General features: G+C 42.1%; 1 protein-coding gene across 5 annotated transcripts in view; it reads left to right on the top strand.

Annotated features, from left to right (window-relative positions):
• ZNF831 (zinc finger protein 831) overlaps positions 1-11,080 on the top strand; it is a 142,632-nt gene extending 131,552 nt beyond the window's left edge. For 4 of the 5 annotated variants that reach the window (XM_056549064.1, XM_056549063.1, XM_056549065.1 and 1 more), the window contains exon 6: positions 1,278-2,623. In XM_056549064.1, the coding sequence (XP_056405039.1) occupies positions 1,278-1,871 (594 nt within the window). In that variant the 3' untranslated portion in view covers positions 1,872-2,623. Of the gene's footprint in view, positions 1-1,277; positions 2,624-10,198 lie in introns of those variants that run through there. The other variant, XM_056549067.1, reaches the window with a different exon arrangement.
• Positions 11,081-23,733: the final 12,653 nt, after the last annotated feature.

The raw sequence follows: 23,733 nt of genomic DNA on the forward strand, positions 1-23,733 counted from the left end.
AAAGAACTTCCTCTGTAGTATAGAGCAGCTGATAAATACTGGAAGGATTCATATTTTTAGATAGAAGTAATTTACAAATCTGTTTAACTTTCTGGCACCAGTTGATTAAAAAAAATGTTTTCCACTGGAGTACCCCTTTAACTTACCTCCCACCGCACTCATAATGAGTATCACTTCTCCGGCCCAGGTCTTCTTCCACATTCTGGGGCCTGACACTTCACACTGTGCTAAGGTTATCGCCGGCCACAGCGATGTCCTACCTAGACCAGTGATCATCAGTGTGATGTAAAGGGCCTGGGCCTGGCTTTTTTCCTGGTACCCAGGCCTGTTACATCACAATGCCACTCAGTGTATCACCTGCCAAGGCGGTACATCACTGCGGCCAGTAATAACCTAAGCACAATGTGACATATCAGGCCCCAGAATGTGGAAGAAGTCCATGGCCGGAGGACAAGAGACTGATATTGGGCATTGGGGAAGTGATGGGAGATAAGTTATGGTTATTATTTTTGTTGTTGCAGCCCAGGCAAATAGAATAAAAAAAAATAAAAAAACAGGAAGTTCCTGTCTTGTTTTTCTCAAAAAATTCTGAAATATGATGTTTATGGTGTGTGATATCAGTGGGCAGATTCAAACAATGCATTCTTTGCACAATCTTATTTGGTTATGATACTGGATGCTGGAATTACAATACATTTTTTTCTGGACTTTACCTTTACCTGCTAGCCAATTGTAGGAACACTCATCAAAACCTGTGCAGAGGAAATGTTTTCTGTTGCCCATGGCAACCAATCAGGTTGCTTCTTTGTTTTTTCAGAGGCTTTTTCTAGAAATTAAAGAAGTCATCTGACTGGTTGCTTTGGGCAACTGGTCAACTTTTTCTCCACATAGGTTTTAATAAATCTCTTTTTCTCTATTATTTATTTTTGTATCTACAAAGAAAGTCTGGAGAACCTTGTATATCTGTGCATTATATGAACAGATCATTTATATGCGTGGGGTATGTTTTATCCTATGGTAGCATCACTGTTGAATTGAACACTTTCTGCCAGATTTCCCTTTTTAACTTATTGTCTACATTCTGTAATAAATCTTCCACTCTTGCACAATTCATAAGTATAGTCCATGAAAAAGGATAATCCATTTGGATTTTCCAAAAATTTGCATGAACATAAGTGTTACTTTACAGCTCCCCATACAATTCTTTCCCAACCATCACTTCAGGCAGGACTATTGTTTGGCAGTAACAAATGTAAAAATTCTCTTGGTTTTACCAGAGTGAAGCTAAAGCTCTACTAGACAGTCAAATGAATGAGGGTACAATATCCACATCACCTGCAGCACCAGAACAGATCTTAACCGCAGAAGCTAATCTGTCTCTGTCTATGGAAAAGATTGCCCATCCAGAATCTCCCAAGTCAACATCATTACTTTGGCAAAAGTCCTGCTCAAGTGTTCGCCTGACAGGCAGTGAAGTTCAACATCAACATTTAACAGGTTGTCCACAACAAAAATATGTCAAGAAGATACTTCACAGATCTAAGACAATAGGACACAGCTTAGGAGATGATCCTGTAGGGTCAACATCTAAGTTGACATCTTCTGACTCCCAACCAAAATTACCGGTGGAAGTGAAAGATGGAACACGCAGGTCGTCTTTACAAAATATACATTCAACTGATTTTCATTTGGGACCAAAGGCAAGTAATTCTGGGACACTTCAGTCAGAAAACTATGGAGCACCCTCTGGCCTTCAACTTCATGGTTTTAAAACACAGAAGAAAATTAACTTGGAGGTCATGAGAAAGCAAACTCATGTAGAATATAGTGACAGTGATGACGAGGACCGACTCTACATAGAAATTGAGTAGTTCCTTGAAAGACATGTCAAAAGAAATGATAAAAACGTTACTGCGGGATGGATACGTTTGTTAGATTTTTATAGTAGACCAGTTTTTCATGGGTTTGAAATTTCAAACCAATTTGGACAATATGGAACAGATTGTTGTTGTTTTTTTTTTTGTACCTACCTTTATTACTGATATTACAGTGAACATTAACTGAAGCCATTACAAATATATTGTATTGTTGTATTTTGCAGTGAAGCCTTTACCTGTGTGCAGCATATACAGAAATAATCAATTAATAAATAAGTGATCAGTTTCTTAGGATTTACTATGTTTTTGGTAGAGTCCCTTTTGGTTTCCATATATACTCCCTGTGCATATTATTTCTGATTTAGTTTTGTCTAAATTTTTTATTTAATCTTCCAGCTTCAAGACTGAATGGCCTGCTGACTTAATGTTGGTACTGTTACCAACAAGCTTGTATTTTCTTTGTATAGGCTTTCTTTGGGTACTCTGGTGTAATTTTATAGTTGGAAATATTTAGGTAAATCAGAATTTATTCCAGAATATGACTGACTTTCTGCAGATCTCCTACATAAAGAGGAAGAGCTCAATCTCTAGTGCTAGATGTAAATTCTCTTTAAAGAGTACCTGTCATCAACAAAAACTTTTAATATGTTGTTCATAATCATTAATGAAGAGATATTGTAATATATCTTCATTAAAAAATATTAATATTTATACCAGTTTTTTCATTTTATACTTTTGGCCACTAGGGGTCTCTCTTCTATGCCTGGTCTGCAGGTAGCTTCCTATGCTTTTCATAGTAAGTGTACAGCTTTTAGGACTAATGCTGACAGGGTTCTGGTCCTTCCATCGGAAGTTCAGTACTCTCAGCTCACTGTGAGCTACAAGCCTGTGAGCTGAGAATACTGAACTTCCGGTGGAAGGACCAGAACCCTTTCAGCATTAGTCCTAAAAGCTGTACACTTACTATGAAAAGCATAGGAAGCTACCTGCAGACCAGGCATAGAAGAGAGACCCCTAGTGGCCAAAAGTATAAAATGAAAAAACTGGTATAAATATTAATATTTTTTAATGAAGATATATTACAATATCTCTTCATCAATGATTATGAACAACATATTAAAAGTTTTTGTTGATGACAGGTACTCTTTAAGTCAATGGTGAAACCTAAACGGTCCAGCAAAGGAGCACTACGGTGGAATCCTTTTTTTTTTTTTTTTTTTTAAATCAACTGATGTCAGAAATTTGAACAGATATGTAAATTACTTGTATTAAAAAATCTTAATCCTTCCAGTACTTATCAGCTGCTGTATACTACAGAGGAAATTATTTTCTTTTTGGATTTCTTTTCTGTCACGACCACTCTGCTCTCTGCTGACACCTCTTTCCATGTCAGGAACTGTCCAGAGCATGAGAAAATGCCCATAGCAAACATATGCTGCTCTGGACAGTTCCTAAAATGGACAGAGGTGTCAGCAGAGAGCACTGTGGTCGTGACAGAAAATAAATCCAAAAAGAAAAGAATTTCCTCTGTATTATACAGCTGCTAATAAATACTGGAGGGGTTAAGATTTTTTGTTAGAAGTAATTTACAAATCTCTTTAACTTTCTGGCATCAGTTGATTTAAAAAAAAAAAAAAAGTTTTCTACCGGAGTACCCATTCAACATAGAGATATGCTACTTTCAGCAGGTGGCAAATCTTCTGAAACTGAGCCACTTTGTATACTTTCCAGGGAGTATTGTCTGCTTATGAGACTATTGCATCTTAGTGGTCTTTATACAGGGACACATTACCCCCTCAGACTGACTTCATTCTGTGACATTAAAGGGGTTTTACAGAATTATGTTAATGAACGTCAACCACTGGATAATACAAAAATCTGCAACATTTTGTATTAATTTGTGCTTAAATTTTTCACCAATTCACCTGTTTGCTTGCAATAAATGTAAACAGAGGCTGAAAACCTGTCCTGATCATTCCTGCTCACAAAAGGCTTTTTTTTCTTGTTTTTCCATCACATTCATTTGTGACATATGCCACAAAAGTGCAGGAGACAGAAGTCCAATCTTTGTCTTGCTTGTAACTCTCTCATTGAACAGATTTCCACACACATGGCTATCCTCCTCTTTATTCAATGCAGATACCTTAAAGGAAATCTGTCATCAGTTTAACCTGCACTAACCAGGCAGGTAGTGCAGGTGACATTGATGACAACAATACTTACCTGGTTCCATTCCATACTCTAGTTCTTCAGACTTGGAGCATGGGCGGAGCTTTGTGACGTCACTGCTGCTGTATGCTAGCAGAGGAACTCAGCAGAGAACAGCAGTTGTCATCAGTGTCACCTGCATTAACTGATTGTACCGACAGGTTAGTGCAGGTAACACTGATGACAGATTTTCTTTTAGTGGGAAAACTGGGGACTCCGTTTTCCCAATGAATGGGGGTCCCTGAGAGGTGGTCCCACCAGTCAAATGGTAGACACCTGTATCAGTTGGACATGATTAGAACTTTCCATTCTTGTGAACTTTACAGAAAGTAAAACTCTTAAAAAATTGTGAGGAATTTTATTAGTTAAAATTTAGAAACTTGATGAATTTTTCCTTACATAACATGAGATTTATTTGGATAAAACTGTGAGTCCTCTTTTTAGTGTATTTAATTCAAGTAAAAGTGACAAAGTTGCCCATAACAACCAATCAGATTGCTTTATAAATTTATCAGAGGCCATCTTTCAAATAAAAGAAGAAATCTGATGACCAGTCTTCCTCTACAGCTTCTCCTCAACGACTTAGTAACCACAAATATGTGTTTTAACATCAGAAAGCCGGTCACTGCATATAAAGCGAGGTCACGAGCTGAGCCCAGTCCATATGCGGCAGGTGCCAACTATAGCTTGCAGCCATCACTTACGGCAAATGGCTGTGGCAGGCTGTATGAGTAGAGGCTGAGCGGCAGGTCAGAGTCTTTCAGAAGGCCTCTGTTTGATCTTCACTCTGTGATTGCGTTGCAGGGCTGCTGATAGGAGACTTGACCGGTGCGGCACATGTCTGGCAGTTTTAACCTTTAGTTGCCATGATCAATAGCGATTGTGGCATGTAGAGGATGACTTGACAGGTGCAGCATCTGTCAAGTCTTCTATTGTCACCCATATATTGCGATCATAGGGTGTTGACTGTTACTATGGCAGCCGGAGGCTTTCTAAAGACTGTGCTCATAGAGCCTGGGCAGGCTGTACAAATAGAGCACAGATCTTACGGATCAATGCAATTCATATGTATTGAACTGGTGTGTGTAAGTAATCCAGTAATTGCTTATTAAAGTCTCCTATGAGACTTAAGAAGTCTAAAACCATAAAAAATAAAATACATCTAAAAAATATCTTAAAATCCCCAACATAATAGAAAATTGGAATCACCCCCGTTTTCCATTTCTTTAAAAAAATTTAACCCCCCAAAAATTGGGAATGGTGCCAAAAAAATGAATCCAGAATATTAGATTTAGATTTAATGATGTGAGATATGATGTGACCAAAACTATTTAATTCGGACTTTGGAATTTTTTTTACACTGTGCGGGAATCGCGGGATCATAAACATTATATTTTAATAGTTCGAACATTACCCCATGCAGCAATACTAATGTAGTATAGGCAGTCTACACAAGAAGATCAGTCACCCTGTATGCCAGAGGAAGGTAAGAGACCTCCGCCATAATCTGCGCATCATTTAAATCTCTGCGATCACACTGCAGGGGTCGGATAAGCCCCCTGGACCAGTGACATAGCTATAGAGGTCGCAAAGGTAACAATTGCGACCGGGCCTCGGGCCCCCCGTCACTACACTATGTGCTGCAGCAGCAGGTCGGGCCATTGGGCAGCGCAGGATGGTGAGGGGGGGTAGATATGCTGTTAGTCCACTGTATATGGAAGCAGTGTATGTTGATTGCTACCTAACTTACTCAGAAAGTGCCTTCTTTCTAACGTTTAGTTGCTGTTCCCGAACCTTTTCCAAAAACTACAACTCCCATCATGCCCTGACAAGCTATAATGGCATGCTTAAAGTTTTGGTTTTGAAACAGGTAGAGCAGTGTTTCCAACACTGTGTGCCTCCAGCGGTTGCAAAACCTGCAGAACCTACTGTTGTGAGAGAATGCTGGGAATAGTAGTTTTGCAACAGCTGGAGAGTCTACAGCTTTTATAATATGCTGGGACTTGTAGTCTTGCTGAGGGTGGTAAAACTGCAATAGTTACAAAGCCTGCAGTTGTCGGGGAATGCTGGGGGTAGTAGTTTTGCAAAAGCTAATGAGCCACAGCGTAGGTAACACTGCTCTAACTTAGCTCTGTAAGTGTTTTCCGTACAGTGTGTCTCCAGCGGTTGCAAAACTACAACTGTCAGCATGCCCGGACAACGCAGATAGAACAGAATAAATAGTGGAGGCTAATGGGGGATGTAAATTACACCCCTATGTATATGCCAGTGCACAAGAATACAGCTAAAATAATCATATGATTATAAAGTTACAGAGCCAAGTAAGCCTCCTTCATCCAACGTTGCACCCAAAATTGTCTTCTTCTGTCATCACACTACAGAAGAAGCCATTTTGAGCTTAACCCCTTAAGGACACAGCCAATTTTTATTCATTTTTTATTCTTTCATTTTTTTCCTCCTCTCCTTTTAAAATCCATAACTCTTATTTTTTCATCTACAGACCCATATGAGGACTTGTGTTTTGGATGAATAATTGAACTTTGTAATGACAGCACTTATTTTACCAATAAAATGTACAGCCCAACCAAAAAAACATTATTTGTGGGCAGAAATTTATAAGAAAAGTATTTTGCATACTTGGGGTTTGGTTTTTACACAGAGCACTTTATGGAAAAAATAATACATTATTTTTATTCTGTAGGTCAATGCGATGAAAACAATACACAATTTATATAGCTTCGCTTTTATTGTGCTACTAGCTGAGTACCCGGCGTTGCCCGGTTTTTCCTTCCTAATCCTTGTTGGGGAGGTAAATAAACAAAGGAGGAAGCTTTTGACTTCATATCCCGTCCTCATATATTGTTGTCATATCCCAACCCCATATGCTGTCCTCATATCCCGACCTCCTATCTCGACCTCCTAACCAGTCATCATATCCCGTCATCATATCTTGTCCTCATATCCCGACCTCCGATCCCGACCTCCTATCCCGTCCTCCTATCTCGACCTCCTATCTCGACCTCCTATCCAGACCTATCTCGACCTCCTATCCTGATTTCCTATCTCGACCTCCTATCCCGACCTCCTATGATGACCTCCTATCTCGACCTCCTATCACGACCTCCTATGATGACCTCCTATCTCGACCTCCAATCCCATCCTCCTATCTCGACCTCCTATCCCGACCTCCTATCCCGACCTCCAATCCCATCCTCCTATCTCGACCTCCTATCCCGACCTTCTATCTCGACCTCCTATCCTGACCTCCTATCCCGTCCTCCTATCCCGACCTCCTATCCCGTCCTCCTATCTCTTCCTCCTATCTCGACCTCCTATCACGACCTCCTATGATGACCTGCTATCTCGACCTCCTATCCCGTCCTCCTATCCCGTCCTCCTATCCCGACCTCCAATCCCATCCTCCTATCTCAACCTCCTATCCCGACCTCCTATCTCGACCTCCTATCCTGACCTCCTATCCCGTCCTCCTATCCCGACCTCCTATCCCGTCCTCCTATCTCTTCCTCCTATCTCGACCTCCTATCCCGACCTCCTATCCCGACCTCCTATATCGACCTCCTATCCCGACCTCCTATCCCATCCTCCTATCCCGTCCTCCTATCCCGACCTCCTATCTCGACCTCCTATCCCGACCTCCTATTTCGACCTCCTATCTCGACCTCCTATCCTGACCTCCTATCCCGACCTCCTATGCAGTCCTCCTATCTCGACCTCCTATCCTGAATTCCTATCTTGACCTCCTATCCCGACCTCCTATGCCATCCTCCTATCTCGACCTCCTATCCTAACTTCATATCTTGACCTCCTATCCCGACCTCTTATCCCGACCTCCTATCCCATCCTCCTATCTCGTCCTCCTATCTCAACCTCCTATCACGACCTCCTATGATGACTTCCTATCTCGACCTCCTATCTCGATCTCCTATCTCGACCTCCTATCCTGACCTCCTATCCCATCCTCCTATCTCGTCCTCCTATCTCGACCTCCTATCTCGACCTCCTATCCTATCCTCCTATCCCGTCCTCCTATCTCGTCCTCCTATCTAGACCTCCTATAACGACCTCCTATCTCGACCTCCTATCTCGACCTCCTATCCCGACCTCCTATCCCATCCTCCTACCCCATCCTCCTATCCCGACCTCCTATCTCGGCCTCCTATCATGACCTCCTATCCTGACCTCCTATCCTTACCTCCTATCCTGACCTCCTATCTCGACCTCCTATCCCGACCTCCTATCTCGACCTCCTATCCCAACCTCCTAACCCAGACCTCCTATCCCATCCTCCTATCCCATCCTCCTATCCCGACCTCCTATCTCGACCTCCTATCATGACCTCCTATCCCGACCTTCTATCCCGACCTCCTATCTCGACCTCCTATCTCGACCTATCATGACCTCCAATCCCGTCCTCCTATCCCGTCCTCCTATCCCGACCTCCTATCCCGACCTCTTATCCCGACCTCCTATCTCGACCTCCTATCCCGTCCTCCTATCCCGACCTCCTATCCCATCCTCCTATCCCGTCCTTCTATCTTGACCTCCTCTCTCGACCTCCTATCCCGACCCGTAATATGTGTACCTGGTATTGAAATATGTCCACCCGTACGGAAGTAATGAGGGAACATACATTTCCCATTGATTTGCATGGGACTTTAAACAAAAAACCGGACACTCACAAATGGGGGTAGTTAAGGGTTAAATTAACTATCCTATATTTTAAGTGGACATATAAGTAACATGTGACCAAGTATTAACGAAATATCTCCAGCCGTTTGGAAGTTATGCAGTAACATATATTTCCCATTGACTTGTATGGGACTTTAAACATAAACCCCGCCCCTGGCAAATGGGGGGGGGGGGGGGGGAGTAAGGGTTAAATAACCTATCCTATGTTTGTTGTTACATATAAGTAACATGTGTGCCAAGTTTCATGTTAATATATTTAGCCGTTCGGACGTGATGCTGGAACATACACACAAACATACATACACACACACGTTGAGTTTTATATATATAGATTTTTAAAAAATGCTAACTTTTTTTTAAAGAAATTGGTATGCATAACATTGTCATTTTCTGACCCCTACAATGTTTTTATTTTTCCGTATACAAGGGAGAGGGCAAATTTTTTGCGCCATGATCTGTCCTTTTTACTGGTATACTCTTTGTTTTGATGGGACTTTTTGATTGCTTTTAATATAAAAAAAAATTCCAACATATGATGTGATAAAAAAATTGTATTTTTGGTGTTTTTTTTTTGTAAAATGAGAAAATAAGGGGGATTTGTTTTCTTCTCTTTTTTTTTTTTTTATTAGGGGAGGGGTTTTTATATAATTTTAGAAGCTTTTTTTATTTTTTATTTTACAATTTTTAAGACCCCATAGGGGACTTTTATGTGCAATCATTAGATTGTACGTACTGTATAATACTATATATATATATTGTATAATACTATATAATTGAATCGGCGATCCGGCTGAAGGAGGCAGATAAGGGGACCCTCAATCACGTTGCGGGGGTTCTTTTAGCTCCATTAAGCTGTGGGCATCTTTCAGGGGTGGGATTGAATGATGAGGAGACCGAGGATAGGGTACGGGGGGGGGGGGGGAGACGAGGATGGGGTACAGGAGGGGGTGGCAGTGTATGAGGTGATGAGAACACTGAGCCTGGAGGAGGACAGATGGATCTGGAGGAGGACAGTGCAGTGGTGGGATTTAGCTGAACTGAGAAAAAACACTGTGTGACAGTATAATTATTGTTATTATTATGGGCACAGTGTGTGGCAGGGTTATATTTAGAGGGTACAGCGTATAGCAGGGTTATGTTTTGAGGGTACAGCATGTGGCAGTATTATATTCATAGCATACAGTGTGTGACAATAATATATTTAGAGGCACAGTGGGTGGCAGGGTTATATTCAGGGGGTACAGTGTGTGGCAGTATTATATTTAGGGGCACAGTGGGTGGCATTGTTATATTCGGGGGGTACAGTGTGGCAGTATTATATTCAGGGGGTACCGTTTCTGGCAGTATTGTTTTCAGAGGGCACAGTATTAGGCAGGATTATAATGATTAATGTCTTTATATAGAGGATGAGGATCTCCTATCAATGTGAGGAACCAATGATGTGCGGGTGTCAGACACTGCAGAAGATGTAGCTGGAAAAAGACCTAGTGCCCGGACAATATGAGGAAGAAAAGAAAAGACAACAGAGAAGACATTACTCAGGTCACTGATATTGTGTATTCTGTCTGACCCAATCTGTGGCTCTCCAGACAAATTTTTAGCTTTGCAACAGCTGGACAGACACTTGAACAAAGGACCCCCATCATAAAAATGGGCTGCTTATTTTAAAATCCCTGATTTTTTGGTCCCAGTTCGGCCCTGCCTGTAATTCATTAATGTCTTTGTACAGCCAAGGCCAGGTAAGGGGGTCATCAGGGATTGGGAAAGCGGGTCATAGGGGAGTAGGGGGGCCCAGGACAATTTTTTTTGCATCGGGGTCCTGTGATTCCTAGCTATGCCCTTGTCCTGGACCCACCGACACCTCAATTTCCCTTTTGAGGGTGCCCTGATTGGCATTGATCATAGCATCTAAAAGGTTGATGGCAGATATCAGGATCACTGATGTCGGCCAATAGTAGTGAATCCACAGCTGCTGATAGCAGCCAGGAATCACCCGCTCTGAAGCGAGAGCAGCTCCTGCGTTTGCTTTATAGGTGTGCCATAATTTTACTGCACCATGTGCAAAGTACTTCACTGCAGCGCTGTATAATTATGTTGTACATCCTTAAGGGCATAACAAAATATGTATGCACAACATTGGCCTAAACTAACCCCTACAACTTTTTATTTTGCCTTATAAAGATCTAGTTTTTAGTGAAGTTTTTATCAGTAACACTTTTTTATAGGACTCTTTAAAGGGTTACTCTGCTCCCCAGCATCCTGAACTCAAAATGTTCCGAATGCTGGGTGCGGGCTTCCGAGTTTATGCCCGCCCCATCGTGACATCACGCCCCGCCCCATGATGTGATGTCACGCCCCGCCCCCTCAATGAATGTCTATTGGAAGGGGCGCCACGGCCGTCCTACCCTCTCAATGCAAGTCTATGGGAGGGGGCGTGACGTCCGTGGCACCCCCTTCCCCCATTGAGGGGGCGGGACATGATGTCACAATGGGGCAGGCGTGAACACGGAAGCCTGCACCCAGCGTTCGGAGCATTGAGTTCCGGACGCTGGGGAGCGGAGTAACCCTTTAAGCACTTTTTATAAATTTTTTCTGATATATGATATATGACTTTTTATTAAAAATATTCTGATATACTGTATGATCCAAAATTAGCAATTCTGGCATTTAATTATTTGCACATTTTGCCATTCATGATGCACATATCAAATATTTTAATTATTTATTTTTTTATTTTTTTACAGGGGACTTTATATCATTTTAGGAAGGAAGGGGCTTTTATATAATTTTAAAAACAGTTTTTTTTTATCATTTACTTTACACTTTTTAAGTCCCCACAGGGGACTGTTATAATCAATCATTGGATTGCATTCACTGTACAATGTTATGGTATTGCATAGCATTGTACAGTGAAATAGGCGGCCTGCTACTACACTCTGCTGAAGACTGTTTTAGAGGAGCAACGACTGGGCTTAACGGAGGTGAGTAGCAAATATCCACCATTGTAGCTCATTATTCCCCTGCAATTGTGCTGTGGGGATCTAATGAACACCCCAGACCCACCTTCATCTAAATGTCATTCAGATGTCATAATGGGCATTGATCACAGCATAGGGTTAAAGGGGTACTCCGCCCCTAGACACCAAAGAATAGGGCAGAAGATCTGATCTGGGAACCCCCGAGATCTTCTGCACGCCAACTCGGCATTCTGAACTTTTCGTTCCGAAAGCTTGGTTCGGGCCGTGGCTGTGACATCACACCACGCCCCCATGTGATGTCATGCCACCACGATGTCTAGAAGCGGAGTACCCCTTTAATGGCATTATCGCTAACAGACTGTGATTGTCGGCTGCCGATAGCAGCCGTCACCAATGTTTTATGAAGCAAATGCAGCTCCTGTGATCACTTCATAGACCGTAAACACTCCAGGGCATAGATGTATGCACTGGTGCACCAGGCAGCCAGGGCATACAGGTACGCCATGTGTCATCTAGTGGTTAACTGAGCATGAAAATGAATAGCAGGCCATAAGTAATGACTTATAAAAATCTGCAAAGCCTCCCAGAAACCCCCACTCTGCACATGTTTTCATAGGTTCTGCTTCCTTTAAGATCTATCTCAATGAACACTTATACGAAAAACAGGACATTGGAAGATATGAAATTACCAGTGTGTCAATAAGAACAAAGGGGTCATTTTTTGCCATAAAGGTGGGTGGAAATGTACTGTATAGGCCATTTATGCTCCTCTGGGATTTCTGATAAGAAGGATATGCAAAAAATCTCTCTGGTGCTACTTTTTGGAGGTAGCTGTAATGTCCATTTTTGTGTTTTTGCATTTTTCTATTTTAGGCCCTGTTCAGACTTTGTTTTATGTATGAACTGTTTTCTGTGCTATTCTCCCTGGCTAGGGAATAGTTAATGCTTTTAGCCAATGGGAACTTGGGTGGGGCTATGTAAACCCGAGCTCTGCTGAACTCGGGGCTGGTGATTAGTTCTTATTCTGACTATGACTATTTTAGTCTGCTTGGTTTTAAAGGGGTATTCCAGGCAAAACCTTTTTTTATATATATCAACTGGCTCCGGAAAGTTAAACAGATTTGTAAATTACTTCTATTAAAAAACCTTAATCCTTCCAATAGTTATTAGCTTCTGAAGTTTTCTGTCTAACTGCTCAATGATGATGTCACGTCCCGGGAGCTGTGCATGATGGGAGAATATCCCCATAGGAACTGCACAGCTCCCGGGACATGAGTCATCAGAGAGCAGTTTGACAGAAAACAACAACTCAACTTCAGAAGACAATAACTATTGGAAGGATTAAGATTTTCTTAATAGAAGTAATTTACAAATCTGTTTAACTTTCCGGAGCCAGTTGATATATAAAAATAAGTTTTGGCCTGGAATACCCCTTTAAGTACATCTGTTGGCTTTTAGTACCTTGTTATATCTTAGTCTGTGTTCACACTGTGAGTCTTGCTTGTACCTGTGCTCTCTTTTTTGTATCCTGACCCGGATACCTCCATGTTCTGGAGTTTGGTTTTGTAAATTCTTGTTTGGTATCCTGACCTGTATTCCTCCATGTTTGGAGTTTGGCTTTAGTAGAGTCTGTTCAAACTTATCTGGTTCTCAGTCTAGTGTTCCGTGTATTATATTTCTGTTTCCCTCTAGACCAGTATCCTGATCACACGGTGGAGTGTACCCACTGGCTAGTAGTCTATTTGGCTTTGGTATTGATGTCCCTCCATGTTTGGAGTGGGGAATCTAGTTTGTTCTTTATTCAGTGTCCAGTGAGAACAGTGTTCTATGTTTCCTGACGTGTTTTACATTCAGTTTATTTGTTCATCCCCTGCATCTCCTGGTTTCTGCTCTGGTGCCACTTTCCGTTTTCTTGGCTTTCCGTTTTTTGAAGTGGACCAGATGCAAGTATTTCTACAGCCTGTCCTGGAAGCTGCAGTATGGCGTGCCTCCATCCCTTAGCCAAGCACTTGCGTCCAGGTGGCAATCGTGGTATTTTTTTAAATACATTTTATCTGATTTATGTTTTGCTTATTTTGTGTTTATTTTAGACGGTCCGGTGGCCCCTCTTTAAAGGGAGGGTACTGTAATGTCCGTTTTTGTGTTTTTGCATTTTTCCGTTCAGACAGTTTTTTTTTTTTAAATAATATATTCTTTGTAAACTTTTTCAAAACATATAAGGTAACATATACAAGAAAAATATAGAAAAGTCACTCGAACCGGTGCAAATAAAAGTACTTAAAGTCAAGAGGACAGTCTTCCTTTTCTGCAGATGAGTCACTCAGCTGCAATGATATATAAAATTCAAACAGGAACTGAGCAGGAGTCCAGGAAAATACTGCAGTGGAGCATCCATTCATTTCCTCCCCAGCACAATAATACCCCGATCCGCCTCCCTTCAGTCGTTAAGAAGGAAAGCCCACAATACAGTGAGAAGGAGAAAAGATGTGCTATGCAGAGATTGCTCAACTCGACTCTCAAGGGCCACCATACCCAAAAGATAAACTTACTCAGTCATCAGGCAAGTGCAAGGCCTCCAGTGTGCCCTGCAACGCCTCAATACAATACCACTCAGTATGGCAAAAAGAGCATACAATATCAACTATCCCCAAAGAGTCGAAATGAGACACAATAAAAGAGCACTACTTCTTGAAAAAATGTGGAATCCTTATGTCTCTCTGCATCTAATCTATCTATCCCCATAAAGGTCTTCAGTTGACACACCAGCATAGGCAAATCATGAGTAGTTGCTTCTAACCATTTGGTAAAAAGGCATCTCAAGGCAACCAAAAGTGCAATATGTACAATTTGCAGGATCTTCTCCTCCTCCCCTGTAGCCCCCCAGGTGGGTGTAATTCATGAAATAAGAAGAACTGGGGAGTAAATGGGAGCGGTGTATGCCAGTGATCCTTAATAAAGGTCCCCACCAACTGCCAGTAGTCAACCGAATGCGAACATTTCCAGGCCCCGTGATATTAATTCATGAGTGGTGCTCAACATTTAGGGCAACTGGTGATCCAATCCGGAAAGGAGGGTGAGGGAGTATATTGAACCCATACAAAGCAGCATGAGATAGCTTAAAGTATGTCTCTCGCCAGCGTTCATTAATAACATGCCTACGGATTGCTTCCCAGCCAGCCAGGGTGACATCAGCGATGTTAGAGTCCATCTTTCCAAAGTGCTAAAATTTTTTGCAAAGTCCAGTTTGAGATCAAGACCCTTCTTGGTTCCGTGCCAATAACATCATCGAGGGAATGAGCTGTTGCTTCCCGTGAAAGATCCCTCAGTCTGGAGGAGCAAAAAGCATAAACCTGAATGGCATAGAGCATGTGAGACTGCGGGAGTTCAAACATGCTAAGTATGTCTATCGGCGCAAGCCATCTGCATTCGTCTCTAAGCATGAGAGTCCCTACATCAGTCACCCCCTTAGTGCCCCAAGAACTCAGCCAGGAAGAGGAACAACCCTAAGGAAATTCCGGATGGTCACGCAAGGGCATCCTTTTGGATAGAAGGAAAATAAGGCCAAACGCCTTCCGTACCTCCTTCCACATCACGATTGTGTTTCTAAGCAACACCGAGCTCTTGATCTCTGTCGGCAGGTTAGCCTAAGAAGTGTGCAGCAATGCCGTTAGAGACCATGGCGCAGCCATTGCCTTCTCAACCCTCAGATTGGAGTAAAATGTAGAGCCATGTATCCAATCCATCACATGGATGGAATAGACATGCCAGATTATATCCCCTATCATTCGGAAATTGTACTCCGTCCTACACAACACAAGTTTCTGTAAAGCTATACGTGGACACTTGCCCTGCCACAAAAAAATGCGTAAAAGCAGAATTAAGACACCTGACATCGTCATGTTTTAGGAGCAGTGGAAGTGTTTGTAGAATAGATAATAATCGTGGAAAACTAATCATTTTAATAAGGTGACAACGGCCTAAAAAGTAATGTGGTAGGTTTTCCCAGCGTTTTTACTCTGCCAATATACGTTTGAAAAGTGGAACATAAATAAGGGAGTAAAGCCTGTCAGGCGCCCTTCCTATGTGTATTCCCAAATAGGTAATGAAAGAAGTGGTAACCACTACTCCCGGTTCTTCAATAGGGTACAGCCCCCTCACTGGAGCCTATCCTAAGGGCAACAGCATGCTTTTCGCAACATTATAGGGGTATTCCGGGAATTTTTTTTATTTTTTACTTGACTATGCTACAGGGGCTGTAAATTTAGTGTAGTTCATAATATAGTGTCTTTACCTGTGTGTGACAGTTTTCTAACAATTCTTATGTGATTTGCACCCCAATATTTATTTTTAACAACATACAAAATGACTGCTGTCTCGGATTTTTCCCAGCTTGCAATGCGGTGGAGACCTGACTCACTAGTCAGCTGATGACAGGAAGCCCGTCTGCTTCAATGGGTGGAGAGAGCAATCTGCAACTAATGCAACAGCTGTAGGCATCCTGATTGAAGACCACAGGTCTGCAGCTCATTTATGTTTCAATGGGTGGGGTAGCTGATGTGTGGGAAGGAGGAAAATGGTATCATGGCATTTGTAGGCAAACAAGAAAACTGAAAACAGGAAATACAAGTTCACAGAAAGCTAGCCACTGTGTTATGGTAATCTCACAGCATAGCCATTTAGCCCAAGACAAGCGCAGATCCTTCCTAAGCATGTCCATTACTGTCTGCCAAGTACGTACTAAAATCACATTATGCTGGATAACCCCTTTAACCTTATACCCCGTGAAGAGCCGAAGAAAGGAACTCAAAAATCCTGGGAACATCCTCTCTAAGCCTACTAACATACAAAAGGACGTCATCAGTGAATATAGAAAGTGTAAGTTCCTGGGAGCCCACCATAATGCCCTTAAACAAGTCGGAAGAAACAAGGAAACGCGCCAGGGGTTCTATTGCCAAGTCAAACAATAAGGGCGACAGCGGGCAGCCCTGACGTGTGCCCTTCGACAAAGTTATTGAAGGGGATAGAATACCCGGGGTGTATACCTTGGCCGTGAGATTATCATATAAGCCTGTTAGAAAGGCGCAGAAACGCCCGGTAATCCCAAACCTGCACAGCACCAGCCACAGCTAGTCCCACCGAATGTTATCAGAAGCTTTTTCAGCATCAAGTGTAAGTAGGGTTGGGTGAAAGGCTGACTGGGGCTGGCACCAGACGCTATCCACAACTGCCAAGACTTTGCGAATATTAGTAACCGCTAAACCCACCTGGTGATCTCCGACTAATGAAGGCAGAAACCTAGCCAACTGATCTGCTAGTATTTTAGAGAGCAACTTCACGTCCTGGTTGATGAAGGATGTGGGGCAATAAGATCCAGGATCCAAAGGATCCTCTCCCGGCTTGGGGAGTACTTTAATATATGCCATTTTAGCCAATGCCCCAGTATGCAACACTTCATTGAAGTAAGATGTTAAGGTGGGGACAATTTGCCATATGAGGGGTTTATAAAACTCACTGAGATAGCCATCCCTCCTGGCGCTTTGCTATTAGCCAGAGATCGGATAACAACTGTCACTTCCTCTCCTGACACCTCCTCATTCAGGTTCTGGCGTTGTTCTTCCGACAGTGTGGGCAGAGACATGCCCTCAAAAATCTTTTCCCCCTCAACAATGGGAGTGGGAGATGTCGAATAAATGTCAGTGTAATAGGAGCCCAACACTGCATTTACCAAATGCAAGTTATTTTTAACTTGCCCCAGGGCGTCTCTGAGCGCCAAGACGTGGGCTGATGGATGCGTACGCTTAGCCAGTCTTGCCAGGAGGCGTCCGGCCTTATTACCGTGTCTGAACATGTCTGCCTCCAATTGCAATCTATATATTCGTTCTCTCCTGTCCAACCACAATTCGTAGGAAGCCCTCGCCTCCTGCCACTGAAGCTTAAGGGACGGAGTAGGGAAGGCAATAAAACAGTAGTAAGTCTCTGACAAGGTTGCGCTAGCTGTTGCGGGACCATCCTGTGTTTTGCGTTTAAGGGAGTTACTATAGGCCATAATGTTGCCCCTAATGACCACCTTGGCTGTCTCCCAGTAAAGTGTGGGGTTGTGTTTGTGTGCTGCATTATCAGTCTCGAACTCCAGCCACCAACGCTGCAAAAGGCCCAGAAAAGATTAATCTTTATCAAGATAAGATGGGAATCTCCATAAGTAGTCCGACCCTTTGGGGCAGGACAGCAGGAGCTCTAAGACCACTGGTGCATGATCCAAAATAACTAGATCCTGGATATCCACAGCCTGTAAGGGGGCTCCCAGCTGGCGACTATTCATGATATAGTCAATGCGGGACCAAGAGTCGTGAGCATGTGAAAAGTGTGTGGACTCACGGTCATCTAGATGAAGGTGACGCCATGCATCTAAGAGGCCCGTCTGATTCTTAAACGGAGGGAGCACCTTGTCACTATGTTGGGTGACTATGGGCTGCAATTAAGAGCATCTCTTGTCTATATTAGGGTCGACTACAGAGTTCAAATCTCCCCCAAAGATTGTCAGCGGTCCTGCTGCACGTTGAACAGTGTGAGCTAGGGAAGTGTAAAAAAAAAAAATTATTATCACCATTCGGGGCATATATATATTATAGACATCATAAGCTTGGCCACTATGTTCCAATTGTACATGGGCCATGCGTCCTTCTGAATCAACATCATGGGACAGTAAGCCATAGGGGAAGGATTTATGAATCAATGTTATTACTCCAGATTAGTGTTGAGCGGCATAGGCCATATTCGAATTCGCGAATATTCGCGAATATATGGACGAATATTCGTCATATATTCGCGAATATTCGCATATTCGTAATATTCTCGTTTTATAGTATTAAATAACATATGCGAAAATTAGCATATACAAAATTAGCATAGGCAAAAATTCGCATAGGCGAAAATTAGCATATGCTAATTTTCGCATATGCAAAAATTCGCACACCAGTCTCACACAGTAGTATTAGAGCCTTCATTACACCACACAAGCTGGAAGCAGAGAGGGATGATCACTGTGATGTGTACTGTGAAAAAAAAAAAAAAACGAATATTCGTAATTACGAATATATAGCACTATATTCGCGAATATTCGCGAATATGCGATTTTCGCGAATAAAATTCGTATTGCGAATATTCGCGAGCAACACTACTCCAGATTTCCCATCTACAGCTGGGGAACGCAATACTTTGCCCACCCACAATTTCTGCAGTCTTTGAAAGTCTGCTGATGCAAGGTGCGTCTTCTGGAGAAGAGTTTACCTGTTGCCGGGGTCGGGTCCGCGCTGCTGCAGGCCTCCGGCGTTCGTCCCCTGCGTCGTTGCTATGCACGGCACGGCGCACTGACGTCATGCGCCGCGCCATGCAGTGCATAGCAACGACGCAGGGGACGCACGCCGGAGGCCTGCAGCAGCGCGGACCCGACCCCGGCAACAGGTAATTATGCCACCGGGGATGGGGGGAGGCAACGGGGCAGCGGCGCCGGCAATGGGTGCCGCTGCCCCCTTCTCTCCCCCTGGCTGTCGGCGCCGCTTCTTTCCCTCTGGCTATCGGCGCCGGCAATGGGGCAGCAGGGCTCTAGACCCCAGGAAAGGCAGGGGGAGAGAAGCGGGCAGCGACGGCCTCTCTCCCCCTGCCTTTCCTGGGGGTGTATCGGCGTATAACACGCACATAGACTTTAGGCTAAAAATTTTAGCCTAAAAAGTGCGTGTTATACGCCGATAAATACGGTATATCAGGAACATGGTGTAGGAACCCTCTTGCAGTGCGAGGGGTGTATCCATGTTGATTTCCCTTCCAGCTTCACCGATGTTGGTGTAATATGCATACTTGGAACAGCTCATGGTAAACAGTACATTCAACATTTCCTTGTCTCTTCCGTAGCTGCTATCAGTTTGCTTTTTAGTATACCATTATGTCTTTCTACAAACCCTGCTGACTGGGGGTGGTATGCACAATGTTTTATTATTTCTATCCCTATTACTTCTATTAGGTGTTTAGAAAGGATCTTTCACCATATCAAGTGGTTAAAATTAGTTTTAACTAAATATAAAAAATAAGAGGATAATTTGACCTCGTAACAGCTAACAACACTATAATGTTTATAGCTAACGTCTGACTATGACTAGGAATATGTAGCTAGGACCTTAAAGGGGTGCTCTGGCCCTGAGACATCTTATCCCCTATCCAAAGGATAGGGGATAAGATGTCTCACCGCGGGGGTCCCGCCGCTGGGGACACCCGCAATCTTGTATTCGCCACCCACCTGTTTGAGCTGCACGACGGGGTGCCAGCTCACAAACAGCCGTGTGGCAACCATGGGGCCGGAGTATCGTGATGTCACGACTACACCCCGTGTGACTCCACCCCCCCCCGCCCCGCTATGCAAGTGTATGGGAGGGGGCGTGACGAGGTTAAGGGGATGACATGTCTCAGGGCCAGAATACCCCTTAAAGAGATAACCCAAACAAAGCTGATATGGTGTTTGAGAAACATTTTGTTGTTGTGAAGAAATGTTTATGAGAATAGAGGTTAGTGTGTGCAATATCGTAGGTCCATTAAAATGGCTGCTGTTATGTTAACTTAAGAATTATGGAACAAGTAGAATATTTATGAGGAACAATAGAATAAATTATGTGCAACTCTAAAATGTTAGAATCTCATATGAGTGATACAGTGTACAGCTGATTATATACACAGTGTGAATATAAAATATATGTTTGTGTAATGCACCATCTCATATCCAATTAAATAACATTTATCATTTCGGTATTTAGGGTTAAGTTTTGAATGCATCTGCTTAAACATGGCTGCCAGGATCAAAATGGAGACTCATGTCTCTCCGCTTCATTTTGATCCAATCAGAATGCATGACATATTCCCCCACCCGTCATTTCCGTGAGTCAACAGGAAGTTGACTGAACCGAAATGAAGAAAAGGTAAAGTGATCTCCATTATCATATATTAAAGAACATAGGTGTATAAAATAAATGGACCACAAATTATGTGTACTTTAACAACACATACCCAATGTGCAAATATAGTTATGCAACTTCACTTTCAGTGTATTAATGTGGATATTAGTGAATATGTGTGCTAATGATAGCAACAATTATTTAGATGACCACGGTAGGAAAAATGTCGCGATTATTGATTTTTAAGAAACGTGTCTCTGGAACATTTTTGGGGGGTATTTAATAAGCTCAATATAGTATGATTTAGCTCTATTTAATTTAAAGTAAGCTTCTTCTTTTCACTTCAGTTACAATTCTAATTATTATTATTATTAATTATTATTATTAAGAAGTACATTTGACCTTGATTTGGTACACTCTGCTCTGTGATGCTGATAAAATGTTCATAGTGAGCTGAAAAAGAAAATGTTTACATGAAACTGCAAAGATGTGACAGGCAGGTTCTCCCTTGCTCTGTGTCTATGCTTCCCCCCCCCCTGCTCTTAAGGGGTCACTTAGGTGTTAAAGTATACAGCTCTGCCACTTGTTTACACTATCGGGCTGGTCTCAGGACTTTGAAACTTTACAAGAACATGTGATTACACTAGCATTGGATAGCAAATTAGTAACCAACTTGAATATTTTCTTGCTATTGGAGATTTTTTACCTCATCAGGAATTATTTAGAAATAATATATATTTTAAAATGTTCCTCTTTTATTCTGCCTCACACTCTAATATTCACTGTATCTATGGTCACAGAATCAGTACAGTCAGACAAGGACATACTTATATTGGCCCACCTTAGGCAGTTAGATGAAGTCTACTCTTAGTCTCTGAAACAGGTAAGATGATTCTAGTGTGTTGGTAAGATACTTTTATTGTTTTTCCTGGGTCATAACAGATGTAGATAATGAAGTCTGTACAAAACCGTCTTTTTGCATTGTTGACTCCTGAGGCCACCCAATATACAGATATTACTACACACATAGCTCCCTTCTGTTTAGCATATGAGGCCATGTATGTTACCATGGGGTACAAGACTGCTGGCACACATAGTTTCTTACCAACTCTCCAGATGCAATCTTTGCCCTGTACCACCTCTTTCTTCTTCCATTGGTCTCTCTCAGCATGCATTGCTGGTTCCTGCAAAAGAACTCCCCATCCACCTGTATACTCTGTACCAGAACTGTGGGAGGACAGGAGCACTGCAGCCTTGGCAGCCTCCTTCACCATCCAGTCCCCTTTGCTTCTGAGGTTGTTTTCATGTGGGTCTGATCTTTATGATGGCCACCTTCTCGGGCAGCTCTAGGACTTTGAACACTGGAATTGCAAACTATAGATTGGTTTGCCCAAGGATTCAAGAAAACCGTTACTCCAATGGGCCCATACTTGTGGGGGGTCATAAACGTGAACCCGTACCTTCAGATATCTTACACATCTCAGTGAATACATTTAACTCTACTTTCTGAACCACCTGCTCTGGTCGAGTGGTTTATTGCAATAGAACTTCATTTTGCATGTGGTCACAATATATCCTGTCTTATGTATTACATCTTTGCGTTACTTGGAGTAAGCTTACATTTATAACTCAGCATTAACCATGGATTCTCTGATATTTTATCATGGCTCTTGAATTCTTAACCTCATAATTTCAAAACAATTTAATCATTATCCGAGAGTAGCAAAGCCACCAAAGGGTAAAAAACTGTCTTCTTTTTCAGCATCTTTAGATTACACTAAATTATCACTATAAAGTTATCCACTCAAAATTAATATTATTCAAATAAATACAAAGTAGAATGTATAGGTATATCACATTGTGTATGCAGGTACTATAAACATACTCAATTTTAAACAGTAAATATATATACATTTCCTTCAAGTCTAATGTGATTTTTGTGTTTCAGGAGAGGAGGCTTTCATTCTCCCTATAGGCCTATCCTTTCTCCTCCCACTCCTCTATGTCACTGGTCACTGCCCCTTTGAGTCTGGCTTTTTGCTTTCCCCCAGGTTTGGTCAGTCTTCAACATCACTTGAACGTCTAGTATCTGACTGGATTTCTGTGTTACTTTACATCAAGAGACATACAAGACATGTGTAACAATACTGACATTTACAAATACTCAACGTACAACACACAGGGCCCAACACACATTCTCACCAAAAATGTAAAAGAATGAAAAATATAAAGAGCTCTTTCAAAATAAAAAATAATAAATTGGGGGAAAAAATCACCTTCAATGTGCATTGTTTATGATCCAATAAACCATTAGCTGATTTTTAACTACTTTAGGTAATATTTATCAATTAAATAGTGATCACTTTCTTTTTTATCTTATTTTATTTTTCTTGGCCAAACTTCTCTTGTTACTCCTGTAACATAATCAGAAAATTAATCGCATTTCCTGATACACATCATTTTTTGCCATCCATCCTGTGCAAGTGTGAAAACAAAACTTATTAGCAAATTAATGAAATATCATCAAATAGGTTCAATTAATACCACATTGATGTTCTTTTGTTCTACACCAATCTAAAAAAGAATCCATTACAACACAAACAGCTTCACAGAGAAAACATTCACTGGTCATATTTCATAAATCCCCGATTCATTAATACACATCACACATATACAACATACTTTATATCATCATAAGAACCATCCTATGAACGTCATCACATGAATACATACACACAGCTTTCCTAGAGACCTACCACACCCTCTGCATTCCATAGCACTAAACACTTCTCCTCCTCATCATCATCATTAGAGATGAGCGAATCGAAGTTGACAAACCCGAATTCATTACGAATTTCATGAAAAATTTGATTTGCAACGAATACGAATATCGCCGCAATTCTATCGCGCGATTCACTTCATTAAACTCCTTTTTACATCGTTCCAGGCTATTGGAGACCTAAGATGGCGGATCCACATGTGAGTACATGGGGCAGGGGATTATGGGAGGGCGGGAAACAG

Source organism: Hyla sarda, chromosome 12 (genome assembly GCF_029499605.1).
Source record: "Hyla sarda isolate aHylSar1 chromosome 12, aHylSar1.hap1, whole genome shotgun sequence".
Lineage (NCBI taxonomy): Eukaryota > Metazoa > Chordata > Amphibia > Anura > Hylidae > Hyla > Hyla sarda.